Here is a 16,346-nt window from a genome sequence, read left to right on the forward strand (position 1 = left end):
AGACTCCGCCTGTTCTGGAGCAGCTGCTAATCTGCATAATGCTGCGTCACCTGGGATGGTAGCTGTGGCTAGTTAAATTACTTAGAATTAAACGCAATCAAACATTTGATTCCCCAATCACTCTAGCCACCTTGCAAGTGCTCAGATATGTGGCTGCCATATTGGAGAGCCAGAAATGGATCGCTCCCATCATCACAGAAAGTTCTGCTGACGGTCCTGGCACAAGGCCTCTAATCTAGGTCCCATAACTACACGTTTCTCCACCCGTCATGGTCATGATCATCTCTGACCGGGGCCCTCCAAGCCTATTTAGCTGGCATTTGGTGAATACTTGCAGACTCTTAAAAGAAGAGACTTGCCCAGCCCTGGTTATAGAGAACCCATAATTCATATTTTTCAAGAACATCTAATTGTATGATATATTTTAGTGCAGGATCTGGCTGGGCAAAATAAACATGGCCTCCTGATTGTAGCTTCACAAAGGGTGACTAACTTAGCCTTTTATTCCTCTGGCTCCTAAGATATTTCAACGAAACCATCAAAGGGTCTCTTTTCTATGACCAGAACCCAGTTCCCATGGGGAGAGTCCCACAAGGCAGTTATTACTCACTTCTATTTTCACTCTCCCAGTAAGAGCCCTCGCCAGTCTGGGAGCCTGTTTTGTAAAAGAGAAGAGAGGGAGCATATCCATCCTGAGGGAGTCCTGCTTAGCAAACGCCTTATCTAATTAATCCTCTAGCGGTGGGACGAGGCCACTGGGAGTGGAGGGAAGTGGCACTTATGGGGGCCTCTTCTGTTCAGGCTCCACACTAGGTGTGTTGTACAAACTAGCTCCTTTATCATATAATCCTCACAACAACCCAGACAGAGGGACAGAGACTGAGATGGGTGGGGGTGGGGACTGATGATGGTGGACTTTCCAATAAATAAACTGAGACTCATAGAGTTTACGACTTCCCCAAGTCACACAGTCTGTGAGTAGCAAATGTAGCATTTGACCCCAGGTTGCTCTGATTCACGGCCCTTGCTCTTCCACTCCACACGGTCTCCCGAGTGTAATACCAATGCCGGGTCCTCCCTGCCTCTCTCCCTCTCCCCCTCTCTCTGCATTCTGGGCCTCATCCCACCTAAGGGAACTTGCTTGAGTACTCTTTCCTTCTGGTTGGTGAGACAACCAACCAAACTCTGACTTGGGGGAATCTGTTTGTCTTTTTGGCTTTTCTCTGCTACTTCTTTTGGAAGGTTTTCGCTAATTTCCAGGGAGAGGTCCAGAAAAAGTCCTGGGTGTCACAGAGACAGTGCAGGCTTGAGATTGGGAATAGAGCATGTCCAGAATTTGGCTTTGCTGCCAACCTCATATATGTGACCTTGACCTAGTGACAAAACCCATGCAGGTCTCAGTTTCTTCAGCCACAGAGTGATTGTGTGTGGATGAGCATGGGGGTGAACCACTAAAACTGGCACCTGTGGGTGTGGCTCAGAACCGTGCCTGGTCAGTTCAGCACATAGGAAGGGAATAGGTGTCACTGGGTTAACACCTTCTAGAAGCTGGGCACTTTTGTATATGCCATCCCTTCGCATCACATCCTCACAACCTGTTAGAGTGGTCTTGATGCCCATTTTAGACATGAGGAAATTGAGCTTCAGAGAGGCTATGAGTGCTCACAACCACTCGGTGGTAGGTGGCAGAGAAAGGACTGGAGGCCCTCAGCTGAGGGCTCTTACTGCCCTCCCACATGAAGCTCCTATGGGCACAAACAGCGGGCAGCAGGCAGCAGGATGCCAGTCAGTACAACACTCCTTACCACACACACACACGCACACACACACTCCCCCAATCCCACCCCTAGCAGAAGAGGCAACTGCCCACAGAAGGGGCAAGCATCCAATCCCATGACATCAGGGTGTAGGGGAGGAAAATTTTTCCTCTACCCTTTTCATTCTTTGGCTGGCCTATTAATTAAGTTGACATAAAACAGATTAACAGGAGAAAATGTTAATTTCATGTGTACTAGAGCCTCACAGAGCCACGAGTGGTTCAAAGAAGTTAGGCAGTTGATGCCTATCTGCCATCCTGAGCTAAAGGGAAGGCGGTGGTGCTGCGGGGCTTCAAAGAGAAGGAAGTTAATTCACAGGAAGATGGGAAGAGCAAATGTTTGGGAAACGAATGTTTGTCACACCATGCAGAGACAATGGGACACAGAGTGGAATCAACAAATGGCCTGGAGCACCCCCCCCACCCCCCTCATCACCCAAACTGCAGCTCTCTGTGGTGGGTGCTCTCTTCCTGGACTAGGCCCCCCAACTAAATTCTTAGAGGCAGATAAGCAGGAGGCAAAAAGCTCTTCCTGAGTGTTTTGGGTCTTGATTGTCTTCCACTTAAAATACCCCACATGCCAAAGTGGCACATTTGGGAGAGGCTCATTCTGAAGCACTTTAGGGGTGTCACGGGGTGCTGTGAAGCCCAAATGTGGCCACCAACATGAGCCCAGAGCTGCACAATGCACCTGCTTCCAAAACCACCTGCACCTGCCCTACCTTCCTCCAGCCTGCCCTGAGTGCTGGTCCCCTCGTGGGGTAACCCCTGCACGGTGCCATCCTCAGGCCTCTCGGTGCCAGGATCCGCAGCCTCCCTCTCAAGTTAGAGGTGTCTCATGTCTAGGAACAAGCCCTTGGTGCTGCAAGACAACACAAGAGATCTCATTCCTCCCATCTTCATGAAAGAAAATCGATACACTGAAAGAAAAAGGCCTCTTTGATGTTTGCAAAGAGAGTCATAATATCTCCCGGAGCCAATATCTAATGATCTGGAATCATTTTTTTCCATGAGACAAAAAGAAGAAGAAAAAAGAGGAGGAGGAGAAGAAGAAAAAGAAGGAGAAACAAAATATTCTCTTTTCATAAATTCCACAAGCCAATGTCTACTGTGGCTGGCTTATAAAAAGAAACTTAAGTGGCACCAGTGGGGTTCACATGAGATCAGAATCCGGGGTTTTTAGGGTATTGAACCACAGGAGGACTCTCTATTTGAGGAGAATCTCCAGAGGCCTCACATCTCTGCTCTACGTGGCATTTGCCTGATCTCATTCAGGGTTAATGGACTGTTTCATGCTCTTTATCTTTAAGACCTAAAATAATTTCTCCTGCCTGAACCGAGGAATGCACTGGGCTGGCCCCTCTGCAGTCACAGGATCAAAAGCATTTTTCCTAAATCATTTTTTAAAATCCTTACTAAACATGTCATGAGGGAAAGTGAGCAAAATTTTTCCTTAATCTTTGTAACAGCATCATTGTCCTGGGGGGGAGGCGGGGGGAGGGGCAGGGAGAGGGAATGATAGGCAAATTGTCTCTTTTTCTTTTAAAGAAAAACACAAAAATCCAAAATAAGAACATCTAATTAGTTCTCAGTATGAAAGGTTCTTTTATATTTATAAAAATTATGTCATTTCAAGATTTCTCCCCAAAAAAGTTACTTTCCTAGTGCAGGTAATTTGGGACTGCCTGTGCCATCAACCTGCTTAGTTCTATATCCGGGCTTTTGCAGACACAAGGGTGCCCTCATCCCCCCACCCCTGTGCCCCCCCGCCCCCCCACAGCCCACACATCTTTCAGGAGCGCTTGGGAGGCTGGCAGACTCGGGCTCCTCGACGCTCCTGCACCTTTGGGGTTCCGACTTCCTGCACAGGTCCCACCCCGGGGAGACACCGCAGGAGGCCAGGTAATTCTCATTCAAAGGATGGGAAACCAAAGGGGTCCTGCAAGCTGACCCTTGGATTTTACACCTTCCCCCGGAATGGTGCAACCGTAGCATCTCGGACGTGGGAATCCATCTCCTACTCATGATTTAAGAACAAAGGAAGAAAAAAAACCCTCCAGCGCAGGGACATGAGACATTTATCCCCACTCGGGGGCTAGGCATTCAGGGGACAGGCAGGAAGTATCTGCAGCAGCGATAGCCCAGGATGGATGTCAGCAGGTGAGACCCGGGAGGCACTTTGTCTTGGTGGCTTCGTTCCAGGAAGATTTTGACGGCAGCCTTTCCTCAGGGGTTGAGGGTTTGCCATTTGCTTTCAAAGGGCAGGCGCAGCTTGCAGAACCAGAACCCCAGGAGACAGCGGGAAGGGAGTTTTAGAATCAGACAGACACCTGGGTTCAAATTTGGCTCCACTTGTAACTCTCTGTGACCTTGGACACGTGTCCAAATCTCTGCTTCCTTGTCTGACACCCACCAGAGTAATTGACATCCTAGGTCTCAGGAGAAAACAGGACTCTGCTGGCCGAGGTCAGCTCAAGGGAGTGGGCAAGACTCCTTCCAGAGGGTGGGGAGTAGTAAGGAAACCAACAGGGCCTTCCCCTTATTTAGTCTTGTTGTGAGGACCAAAAATGATGTAGACAAAACACTTAGTATATAGCCTGATGCATACATAGTAGGCTCTCCACAAATGGAGATTCCTATTCACAATTAGGGTCTTTAATGCAGCACGTGTGCTGCCTTATCTTCACACCAAAGAGCCCCTGAAGACCCCTTAGGTGCCCGGTGCATGCTGGGACTTGTGCCGATAGGAGCATTGATATGACACTGAGACTGCCCTCAGGGAGAGAAGACACGGACATTGATGCCCACAAGACAAGAAGACAGAAGTGACTCTGCTTCCCAAGTGCAAGCTCCCCTGAGTCCAGGACCACGTCTGGTCCTCTTGTCTTCTGTTTTAATACTTTTAAAAGCGTTTTCTTTTTCCAATAAGAGTCTAATTAGAATACAGGCACATTGTAGAAAACCCAGAACTTGCAGGAAAGCGTAAAGAAACAAAAATGACCCCTCTCTCCTCTCCGAAGATAAGCATGGTCACATTTTTATGCCTCTTCCTCTTGTGTGTCCTGTTTTATAAAGTTGGTCTCATGTTGGACATGAAATTTTGCATCCTGGTTGTTGTTTGGGCTTTTTTTTTTCCCCCACTTCTTTCATAAGGATTGAAATTGCTCCAAAAATATCTTTTAATGACTTCATAAGAGTAAATCACATGGTTGGGAATATGAACTCGGAATCAGCAGACTCAAGTCTAATTGCAGCTTCCCCCGTTCTTAGCTGCATGACAGTGGACAAGTTACTTAACTTTCCCCGAGCATCAGCTCCTGCATTTGTAAAATGATGTGGAGGGAGGATAAAATGGGCATCTTACAAAGTTGTTGTAAAGAGAAATGAGATAATTACGTGACGCGATTGGCTCAGTGTCTGGGACACGATAAAAAGTAAATGGTAGTTCTCATAATTGTCCTGATTAGTCAGTCTGTAGTCATTCTTCCACCAGTGAATATCTCAGGTGTTGCTGATTTATTTTTAGTTAAACAGTTCTGTTATGACACTCTTGAACTTAAATGTCTCTCCATACTTCAACTTTTTCCTTAGGGTATATAAAGCTATGGTCCCATGTACAAACACTTAAAAGTTGAAGTACTGGAGCCAGGTGGCCTGGGCTTACATCCCAGCTCTGCTACTTAGGAGCTGTGTGACACTGGGAAAGTCACTTAACTTCTCTGTGCTTCAGTTTCCTCCTCTCTAAAAGGAGGTGATGATAGTATCACCTGTTGTGAGGATTAAGTGTGATAATAGATGCAAAGTGATTGGCACAGGTAAACAAAATAAATATTAGTCAGTGTTGCTTTCTTGCATCCTGCCAATTATCCTCTTTAACTCCTCTATCCCCAGTAGCTTTTAGCACTGGGCTGAGCACCAGTAGACTTCCAATTTATGCATATTAAATTGGACTAAAATTGGTTACTAAGGGTGTTCCTTGAGTGCTCTGCAAGATGCCGGCCTCCTCGTTAGGAGGTTAATCCAAGCCCAGCCCTCCTGCCCCGTCCTGTCCACATCCGACACCCACCCCACACAACTATGGCCTGTGTCTTTGGAAGGACCTTTCCTTTTGCCTCTGTTCAACTTATAACACAGTCTGCCTGTGACAGGGTTCTCTTGATAGACCCCAAATAGTATATGGCTTCTCAGACGCTTCTGGGATGTTAGGCCAGAGTCCCTGTCTCCATCACTGCCAGCCAGGGTTGAGGGACACTTTCTGGAACCTAGGCCCACAGCCCTTCTCTTATTTCTTACCCGCAGCCTCACAGTCCTGAGAGTCTCAAACTACTTTTTCCACGAATAAGGATCTGAGCACCTGTTACGGACAGGGCACAATGTTCAGTGCCAGACGATGCCCAAGCTAGCTCCTACCTAAAGCAGAAAACTCATGGCCTATAACAGTCCACTGTTCATGTTTGGCTCTTGCCGTGAACATAAATATACAAAAAGAAACTTTGGTGCTTCAGAGTAAACCCAAGAGATAACCCCGGGCTCATAAGCAAGTCCACCACAAAACCCAAATGCGAAGGTTGGTTTATGCCAAAGGGGAGGGTTGTGCAAACAGCACAGAATCCCAGGGCAACAGGCGGCCGGGACACTGCAGCTGGGCTGTTGGCAGCATGCCATCCGAAGCAGCTGTTGCTGGGTTTGTGTGTAGCTACCAACCTCCCGTGGCCATGTGGCATTAGGTAGGTAAGAGATTGACTCATGAAGATGACGAATTTCCACGTGTGGGGTGTATGGGATGGATGAACAAGTGGCTAGTGCCATGATCTATGCTTTCTGGTGGGAATTCTCCTGCAACACAGCTTGAAACTCGGGTCTTGGACTCTCAGAGGTGGCTTCCATCTTCCTAAATGGTAATACACATCATGTTACTCCCAAGCCAACTGTCGGTTCATTCATCCCACCACGTTTGTTAGACACCTACATTGTGGAAGTCACTATATCAGGATGAGTGGATTAATCGTTACCTAGAACAGGAAAAGCAAATACACAGCAAGCACCCCATAAATCCCTCTCCTCTGCCCAAGGCAGACACCAGTCTTCCCAAGAGCCTGGGTGTAGCCTCAGTACCCATCTCCACATAGGGCTCTGGGCAGCCTGATCAATCAAGCGGAGTTGGCATGCTATATGAAACCTGTTGGCCATCTTGGAGCTAAAACAGTACAGGCACGTAGAGAATATGGAGACGGCAAGAGACAGAAGTCCAAGCAGTCCATTCATTTTGGAATTAAGTGGGGGTAATTGCAAGAACAGCCCCATAGGCAGTTGGTATGACAATACAGGGTAAGTCAAGGCCATCTTAGGAGCCTTAGCAATAGGTCCAGGCTAAGAGACAGACTATGTGACCTTGAACGTGTGAAAGTCCCTTCCCTTCTTGGGCCCCCGTTTTCTTATTTATAAAATGGGGATGATGACAACAATACCTCATAAGGTTCTTATGATGAGTGAATGAGATGAGGTAGTGTAAAGTGTTTAACAATACCTGTGTGATAGTAAGCGATTTGCTTTTATTAATTAAATATTTAGGTAAAGAAGAGTAAAATAAGTTACCCTCTCCTACACAACCCAGTAGAAGGACATTCTGAACATTTGATAAAATGGAAACATTTTAGGCCCAAGTGCTAGAACTAGAGTTGTCTTATTTCCATCAGAAAATGTGCTTGATGAACCCCACAGAGCTAGTGCCTAGGAACTGCCCAGAATATAGAGCTGTGGTCACTAGGGCATATGATTCTTAACTAGAGCTCTGTCCATCCCAAAACGGACCCCTCAAACAGAGGCAAACATTGAAAAGGGCAATGGGTTCTCTTGCCTTTGTCAGGTGCCTCAAAGCAATAATATCCTTTAATTTATGAAAGGGGACTCTTGCCAAATATATGGAATAGTCCAACAAGATTGCACCCAGAAATGGGTGAGAATGCTAGGTATACCACATTCCTGTTCTGCCTTCTTCTGCTAGATAATACTTATTCTTATATTACAAACACACCATATGTCCTCTGTAAACATTTCATAAAGACAGAAAAGGAAAAAGAAAAAAATGTAAAGCCTTCATAATCCCTCCACCCAGGGAAAAAAAAAAAAGTTGGTCTCTATCCATCCAGACTTCTCCTTCTGCATTTTTAAATTTTAAAAATATGAGATTTTTAATTTAAAAAAAATCCTATTTAAATTCTCTTTCTCTCTCCCTCCCCCCACCCCCCGCCCACCTTCTCTCTTTAGTATATCATTACCAGTTCAAGATCCAGTTCATCAACCAACTTGAGAAACCAGTAGAACCAACTTTTACTATGACACTCTTCGGAACAAAAGAGGAAAACCAGAAAATTACCATCACTCTGTGAGTATAAGGTGCAGCCCCGTCTATGGTGATGGCATGCTCCTTTTTCTCACAGGGTCTAGAAGGACCCCATACTTTTCAAGGGCCAGGCCAGACACAGCTTACTCTTCTCAGCCCATACAACTGCCCCAAATGCCTGTCAGAAGGGATGTCCACCCCAAGCCCAGCGCCTTGTCATCCCTCAGCCTCACCCGGGTCCCACAGATTGCTTTATGGTAAAATGACCTGTGTTTACAATGGGTTCATTGTGAGGTGAGCTGAGCAGAGAGGGAAGCCAGAGGTGGCAAAGTCCGTCGTCCACACTGCAGGAAGAAGAGCCAGGCAGGAGGAGCAGGGAGGGCTGGAGCAGCTGTCTGCAGGACGGCCCTGAGCTCCTTTTCAGTGAGTTCTGAAAGCCATAACCCAGAAACAAAACTGCTTTCAACGTGGCACCAATTTCCCACGTCAGTCAGCCTGCCCTGCCAGCCCTGCCCATCTGTCCTTTGCCCTGTTACACGCCTGCTCACAACGTGACCAGTAACCTCATGCCTCCCTTGGAGCCTCCCCAGTCTCACTGACCACATCTCGACCCTCAGTATGGCCTCTTCCTTGGAAGTGCCAGTAGGCCTCCGCCCGCTCCAGGGATAGTCCTCAGCTTCCAGAAGATCTCCCCCAGCTTTGGATCTCTGGTCATCACACTGATTCCGACATTCAGCAAGTATTAGTCAGTGCTGTGCCTCAGAGGTAGAGAGGACCCTAGCCCTAGGATGCTCACAGCCTAGCGGGGTGGATGGATTCCTAAGCAGTTCTTTACAACATTCTGCAGGAGGAGCTATGACAAGCCGTGCAAAGGAACCCTCCATCCACCTGTCTCTCCCTAAATCCAGTGTTACCTTTGCACTGTCCCAGATCTCTCCTGGGGAATAGTTCCAAGGTGGAAAGGGCATATAGCTGCTCAGTCAGTGTTGGGACATGTTAATGTCTTGGAGACCAGTGAGTAAACCCGTTAATGATACCTCAGGCTCTGCATTTAAATCTTGCTCCAAATTGGTGCATCCCTTTAACATGTGGTTTTCTATTACTGTTAAACTTTGTTGTTTCTATTTATATGGGGAGGAAAAAAAGCATGAGTGGGGAGATAAGAGTAGTGGGTGGCTCTACTGTGTTAATCAAACCTCCAGGGAGCTGAGCTGCCCAGAGATCATTGCCAAAGGCCCACTGTCTTCTCAGGGGCAGTTTTCCTGATTTGTTAACGTAGAAGCTAGTAAGCCTGAGCTCAACAGAGTTACCAGATTCATTATGGCAGAACTCTCAGAGCCTCTTAAATATGCTAACCCAGAAGATACATGGTTTTCCCAGTATTAATGGTCTGGCCCACCCACTGCTGTTTCTACTAATAGTCTGTCCCACACCAGTTTGGAAAATGCAGCAGAAAAGACCTTCCCAAGTCACTCAGGCAAACCCAACACAGCCTGAATGTGCCCAACACGACTTTGCTGTTACAAATAAACTAGGTCTGATTTTCTTTGTATCTTCAAGGGATGAAGAAATTACTAGTAATAAAACCTATTCCTTTCTTATCACATTGGATTTGGATATCGGTGAGCTGATCATGATCAAGTTCGAGTGGGAAAATGGCACCGTATGGACCAATGTCTGGAACACAGTCCAAACCATCATCCCATGGAGCAGAGGGCCCCTCTACTCAGGCCTTGTTGTAAAGACCATCAGAGTCAAAGCGGGAGAAACCCAGCAACGGTGAGTATTGACTCAACCTCCCTTGACATCTATCAGGCATCTCCATGTGCCGGACCTCCACAATTAACACTTGCACTTATATCATAAAGTGGACACTATCATGTCCTAATGACGGCATATAGATGCTCAGAAAGGTGAAATGACCATCCTGAATTCACACAGCCATAGATGGAAGGACTGGGATTTGCACCCAGGTCTTCTGACTCCCGGTCTAGACTCTTCTGGCTGCCTATGGTTCAGAGCTACTTGCCTCAGAGTTTGAGAATCACCTCACTGGCCCAGTGCCCTTCAAACTTCAGTGCGCAGGTGGATCACCAGAAGATGTTTGTGGGTGCTGCAGTCCAAGGACCGCACTTTGAGTGGCAAGGACCAAGATGTGCCATTTCCTTCTTACTGCTCACCCAGAGAAATGCTTTCAACAGATCGCAGTCTTGACATCCCATTCTGTGAGGGTGCCTCTCAAATCTCAGAGTGCCAAAGAGCCACTGGGGAGCTTATTAAATATGCAGGATTCCCGAAGCCACCTGCGGAGCTTCTGATGTGCAGTGGTTTGTGAAGGGACCCAGGACACACAGTTGCTAATAAAAGCCCTAAGAAATTCTGATGGGAACCAATGGAGCAGGCTTAGGAAGCCCTGCTCTGTGCGATTTAACATCTCCCTTGGTCCCAATGTCCCCGGGGACAATAAGGGATTGGGGACAGAGTAAGACACAAAAGAAAGAAAAGGTGATCCAGATGCCCCTTCAGTCCTGTCAGCAAAGGGATGCCCAACATATTTTGCCATGGCAACTCTGCTTTTCTAGAGTTCTGCACTTCTCCATGAGAAGAGAATTCTGTCCTTCCCCAGACCCTTCCTCGTCCTCCTCCCCCTCATGTTCAGGAAACTTGTCTCTCCTCTCCCATTCCCTTTTGTTGGGGAGCCCATTTCTCTCTCCGGCTTGTCCTCAGTAGAGATGGAGAACAGCAGGCCTCTCACCTCTGAACTATGCTCCTCCCTCACCCCACGGGCTTCACGGCCAAGAGTGGGCCCGAGGCAGATTTATGCCCCCGACTCCCTTACACAACAGTGCTCTGAGATTTTATCTCCCCGGGATACAAAATCCTGGCAATTACTAAGAGCATACTCTGCAGCCTGCCAACAGATTTCTCCACATGATCAATTTGAGAAAATTCAACTGCTTCTCTCCTCTTAGACACTTGGCTATTCTTGCATGACTTTCTAGCCCTTTAGAAGTGCTCAGCTTCTGAGAGCCACCCCTCCCCGCACTCCCTCAGCTCGAGGGTCATTCCTCAGGCCTAGGGGCTGTTCACCATGACAATTCTCTGTGACTTGACTGGAAAGGCTGTATAAAACACACCATAGCCTTCTCACTGGTGCTTACCCACATGGTTCTGAAGGAGGAAAGAGCAGAGGGAAGGGAATGGTGCTTCCAGAGCTCCCACTGCGTCGAAGGCACGGAACCAGGTCTAGAGGGTTGGTCTCATGGAACCCTCCCAGTGATGCTCGGAAATGGGTCACGTTGGCTGTGCAGATGAGGAAGCTGGGCCTCACAGAACCACAGCCTGGGGCACTGCTGATAATTGGCTGAGTCCAGATCTAACTCAGGGCTTGTCTGCTGCCTTCCCTGTCTCTTTGCTGTCCATGCACTGTTCCCAACAGTTCCTTCCTCCATTCATCTGGGCCCCATGGATCTGACTTTCCTTAGTCTAAACCAGCAGTGTTGAAGTGCTGGGTATTCATATATCTGCACATCAGACCCTTCCTCGGAGCTGTAGGAGGTACATGCTGAAAAAGGAGGAGGGGTGGTGAGACCTATAGCTTTTTAAGTTGCAAGTATTCAGTGGCTCCTATGTGTCTTCCCAGCATGAGGTACCATCAGGGGATACCAAAAAAAAAAAAAAAATCTGAGTGTGGCCCTTGGCAGAAAGAAATTCCAGGACCTAATAATTAGGAAAAACAAGATGCATAAATTTTACTAATAACATACTCCCTCCCGGTGCTTCTCAAACCTTCATGTGCCCAGGAAGCATCTGGGAATCGTGTTAAAATGCAATTAAAATGTAGGTGGGGTGGGGCCTGACATCCTGTGTCTCTAACAAGCTCCCAGGTGCGGCTGCTGCTGGCTCACAGACCACACTTTGCATAGGGAAGGTCTAGCATTGCATGGTCTAGAAAGCCTAGAAGGGAGACAGCAGTTCAGTGGTGCCGCACCACCACGGGCTGTGGGGAGGCCAGGAGGCATTCCCAGGGAGAGAAGCAGCGAGCAAAGCAATATGGCGGCCAGAACCTGATGGCCTGCGTCTGCCAGCCCTAAGCTCAAATTCCACTTGCCGCTCACCATCTGTGGAGCCTCGAACACTAACTGCACCTCGCAGAGACTCGGTTCTTTAGCGATAAACGGAATTTATAATATGTATCTCATGAGACCAATAACAAACTACCAATTTTTGAGTCCCTCTACAAACCGTAATCCCAGGGCCAGGATGCAAATATGCAACCTCACAGTCTTAATCTCTCTGCTGACTACAGGGCACAAAAATGGTCAAGTAACTCACTCCATGCCTCCACGGGAGGAATTCAATGAGAGGTGATTTTCTCATTCAGAGGCACAAAGTCAGAGGTGAGAGGACCTATTGTGATGGAAGAGACAGGGCAGAAAACATTGGTTCTACAGCGGGACATCAAATGCGATCAGCTACACATAATGAGAAAATGCTCAATTTCCACAGTAATCATATAAATGCAAGACAAAAATCAATGAGATTATCGCTGGTCATCCATTAGCTTGGCAGGAATTAAAAAACAGACAACATCCAGAGTTGGTAAAGGTGTGGAGAAGCAGGCATCCTCATACACTATTTGTGGGAGTGCAAATTATGGAGCTTCTGCAGGAGAATTTCATTCAACAACTAACATTTAGTGAGCACCTACCTTATACCAGGCACTGTTGTAGGCACCAGGCAGGGAACAGAATAGACAAAGCCCTTGTTCTCATGGAGCTTACATTATCAAAATTTTAAATATACATAATACCCAGAATTTTGACTCTAGGTGTCCATCCTGGAGAAATACTCAAAATATCCACAAGAGATATACATGTGCAAAAATGTTTGTTGCAGTCCTATCTGTAAATGGTAAACCATTGGGAAAACCTCAATGTCTGTCAGTAGGAAAATGGCTCCAATACACTGTGGTACATCCACACAATGGAATATAGTACAGGAGGTGAAAAAGAATGAGACAGATTCATATGTAGTGAGATGAACAGGTCTCCAAGTCCATTACTTGATGGCAATGAAAAAGGTCAGAAAAATACATACATTATAACCTCACTTCTATTAAAAATTCTTTATGTTTGCATATGAACACTGATATATGTGTAAATGCATAGAAGTAGGTCTGGAGATGGGGCACCTGGGTTGCTCAGTTGATTGAACGTCCGACTCTTGATTTCAGCTCAGGTTGTGAGATCAAGCCCCGCGTGGGGGCTCTGTGCTCAATGGGGAGTCTGCTTAAGATTCTCTCACTCCTTTCTCTCTCTGTCCCTCCACCCCTCAAATAAGTAAATAAATCTTTAAAAAAAAGGAAAGAAAGAAAAAAGAAAAGAAAAGAAAAAGAAAGAGATCTGGAGAGACATAAACCAAACCAGGAAAGCAGGGGGAATGACATTGGTGAAGGGTGATGGCAAAGAGGATCTTTAATATTTGACTTCGTTTAGTTCTTTACCATCTGAATTTTTCAAAATGGCATTCACAAATTATTCGTAACAGTTTTTTTAATTTTAGCTTTATTGAGATATAATTGACAATTAAAATTAAGATATTTAAAGTGTACGTCATTGTGATTTGATATACATATACATGTGAATGGATCCCCCCACCACCCAGTTAACTAACACACCCAGCACCTCACATATATATAATACAGTGTTATCAACTATAGTCACCCTGTTTTACATTAGACCCTCAGACCTTATTCATCTTATAGCTAAAAGTTCGTATCCTTTTACCAACCTCTCCCTATCTTCCCCTTCCCCAGTCCCTGGGAACCACTTTTCTACCCTGTTTCTATGAATTCTACTTTTTGGGGGGAGGGGCAGATTCCACGTATAAGTGATATCCTGCAGTATTTGTCTTTTTCCATCTGGCTCATACACTATTTTAATTTTTAAAAAGTCTGATTTAATGAAGACTTGACCCTAGATGCAATATAAAAAAGAAGAAGAAGAAAGAAGAGGCCATAAACTAGAATTCTTTGTGACTACTGATAGTTTTTTTCCTAGTAAATGCAAGTTAGCAACACAAAACAGCATCTTAGGCCAACCTAACAAACGGTCAAAGCAGTCTAAGGCTTGGTCTCCAAGAGAGACCCAAAACACAGAGTGATGTCCTCTCTAGCCGGACAGCGTCTGCACCAATAAGAGGAAGGGGCTGGGCTTACAGAGCTGAGCCCAGCAGAGGCTGGTGACCATGGCCTCGTGCCCAGGGACCTTTAAGAGCAGTGCTGACAAACTGGAGCGAGTCCAAAGAAGGAAGGCTGAGGAGAGAAGCCTGCCTTGTGAGGAACAGTTGAAGGAACTGCGAATGTTTGCCCTGGAGTCTGGGCAATGCAGTGAAAGGAACAATAGTTACCCTCAAATCTTTGATGAGCTGTGGTTGGGGAGAAAAAAGAACTGCCCCGAGGACTTTCTGTTCTTACTGAGCTGAAATCACCCCAGTGCATAACTCCGGGAAGCAGCCTTACACTGATTGCTTTCACTGACTTGGGTTTTATTTTTCTCTGAAGTTATGAAAATATTTGTGCACGTAAGAATCCAATTTTTAAAAAAAAATAGCATGCATTACATAAATTGAGTTTTTATTTACAAAGGATGAAACACTTCAATAAGCTCCATCTAAAAGTGAACGCTGTGTTTGCTCTGTTTTCTCTTCAGGATGACATTCTGCTCAGAAAACATGGACGGCCTACAGCCCCACCCAACCCCGGAGAAAACCTTTGTGAGATGTGACGTAAACTCTAAAAAATTGAAGAGAAAGATCAGATGAGCTTCTACGAAGTCCCAGTGTGAAGAATAAATGATCTTATTCCTCATCTGGAATGGTTACTTTATTTGGAAACCCAAGTTATATAAACAATCTTGCATAAAGTTTAAACAAAGTTTAGGTTTAAAGGGGGAGTATGTTTCACTATTCTAAACTGAGCTTTTAGAAACTATATTATGTAACTGTATTCAAATATTTGTGTAACTAGAAATTTCCCTGTTGTATCTCTGATTAAATGGTAATATATGCAATATATAAATAAGAGCCATTTTAGATCCATTGTCCTAATTTACAAGGTCTTTTACAGTTAAGTCAAATTCCCCATATTTCCCTCCTAGTTTATTCTGATCCGTTTTTTGAACCATGCTGGAAAGATACTTCTTTATGACAGAACCCATGCTTCAATAAAATGAAATTCCCATTAATCACTAGTCATATGTCCCCACATACACATGCTTTAAGACAATTCAGCTCACTAAAAGAAGAAAAATTCTAATTAAGTCAATAGCTGCCATCATGAAGGTTATACAATTATTTCACTGAACCAAACCAATAAAAGTAGAATTCTCCTAAAACTACTTAATGGCAACCTGAAAGCTGGACAGTTGGTCATTTTAACAATTAAATTACTATTGCACTAAATACAATTTTTCTCTTTTACTAATGCTCGCATTAAAAGCTAATGGAAAACTTACCTCAAAGACTTAGATATCAGATTTCAAACTGTTCAATAAATGAAGTAATGACGTTTTAACCGGCAAATTCTGTCACAAAACATGTGAAGGAAATACTAGCCCTGGTCATGACTTGTGTATGTGTTTCAAGTAACTCAGAGAGGGAGAGCACGCTGTGTGCGCTATGCTACCGGACTTGACTTCCGCGTGGCTTCAGCCCCGTGCAGCTCATAACGCACCTGCTCTTCAGCAGAGCAGGGCAAACCAGAGCTGGTAAAGGACAAATCCCAAAGAGGTGCCTGCCTCTGATGAAATCAGTTTAAGATTGTCTTACACGAGGGCACCTGGGTGGCTCAGTCGGTTACGCGTCTGCCTTCAGCTCAGGTCATGGTGCCAGGGTCCAGGGATCGAGCCCCTGCATTGGGCTCTCTGTTCAGTGGGGAGCCTGCTTCTCCCTCTCCCTTTCCCCCCTGCTTGTGATCTCTCTCTCTCTCTCTCAGATAAATAAATAAACTCTTAAAAAAAAAAAAAAGGATTGTCTTACACAATTCACTTTTATTTCCCTTGGAAAGACCCATAAAACTAAAGGATGGGGGTGGGGTGATAGGGAGAAAGAATAGCTTGGTCAATGTTGCCTCCTGTCCTGAATGCTGATCCTGCCGGCAGAAGTAACTGACCACACTTTTTTTTT

The 16,346-nt window shown here is 45.7% G+C and overlaps 1 protein-coding gene across 1 annotated transcript in view; it reads left to right on the top strand.

Annotated features, from left to right (window-relative positions):
- The window catches only part of LIPC (lipase C, hepatic type), a 152,293-nt gene extending 136,283 nt beyond the window's left edge, over positions 1-16,010 (top strand). The window contains exons 8-10 of the mRNA XM_032417406.1: positions 8,084-8,201; positions 9,720-9,938; positions 14,873-16,010. Coding sequence (XP_032273297.1) covers positions 8,084-8,201; positions 9,720-9,938; positions 14,873-14,984 — 449 coding nt within the window. The 3' untranslated portion in view covers positions 14,985-16,010. The remainder of the gene's footprint in view (positions 1-8,083; positions 8,202-9,719; positions 9,939-14,872) is intronic.
- The last annotated feature ends 336 nt before the right edge of the window (positions 16,011-16,346 follow it).

This window comes from Phoca vitulina, unplaced genomic scaffold (assembly GCF_004348235.1).
Source record: "Phoca vitulina isolate PV1807 unplaced genomic scaffold, GSC_HSeal_1.0 scaffold20, whole genome shotgun sequence".
NCBI lineage: Eukaryota > Metazoa > Chordata > Mammalia > Carnivora > Phocidae > Phoca > Phoca vitulina.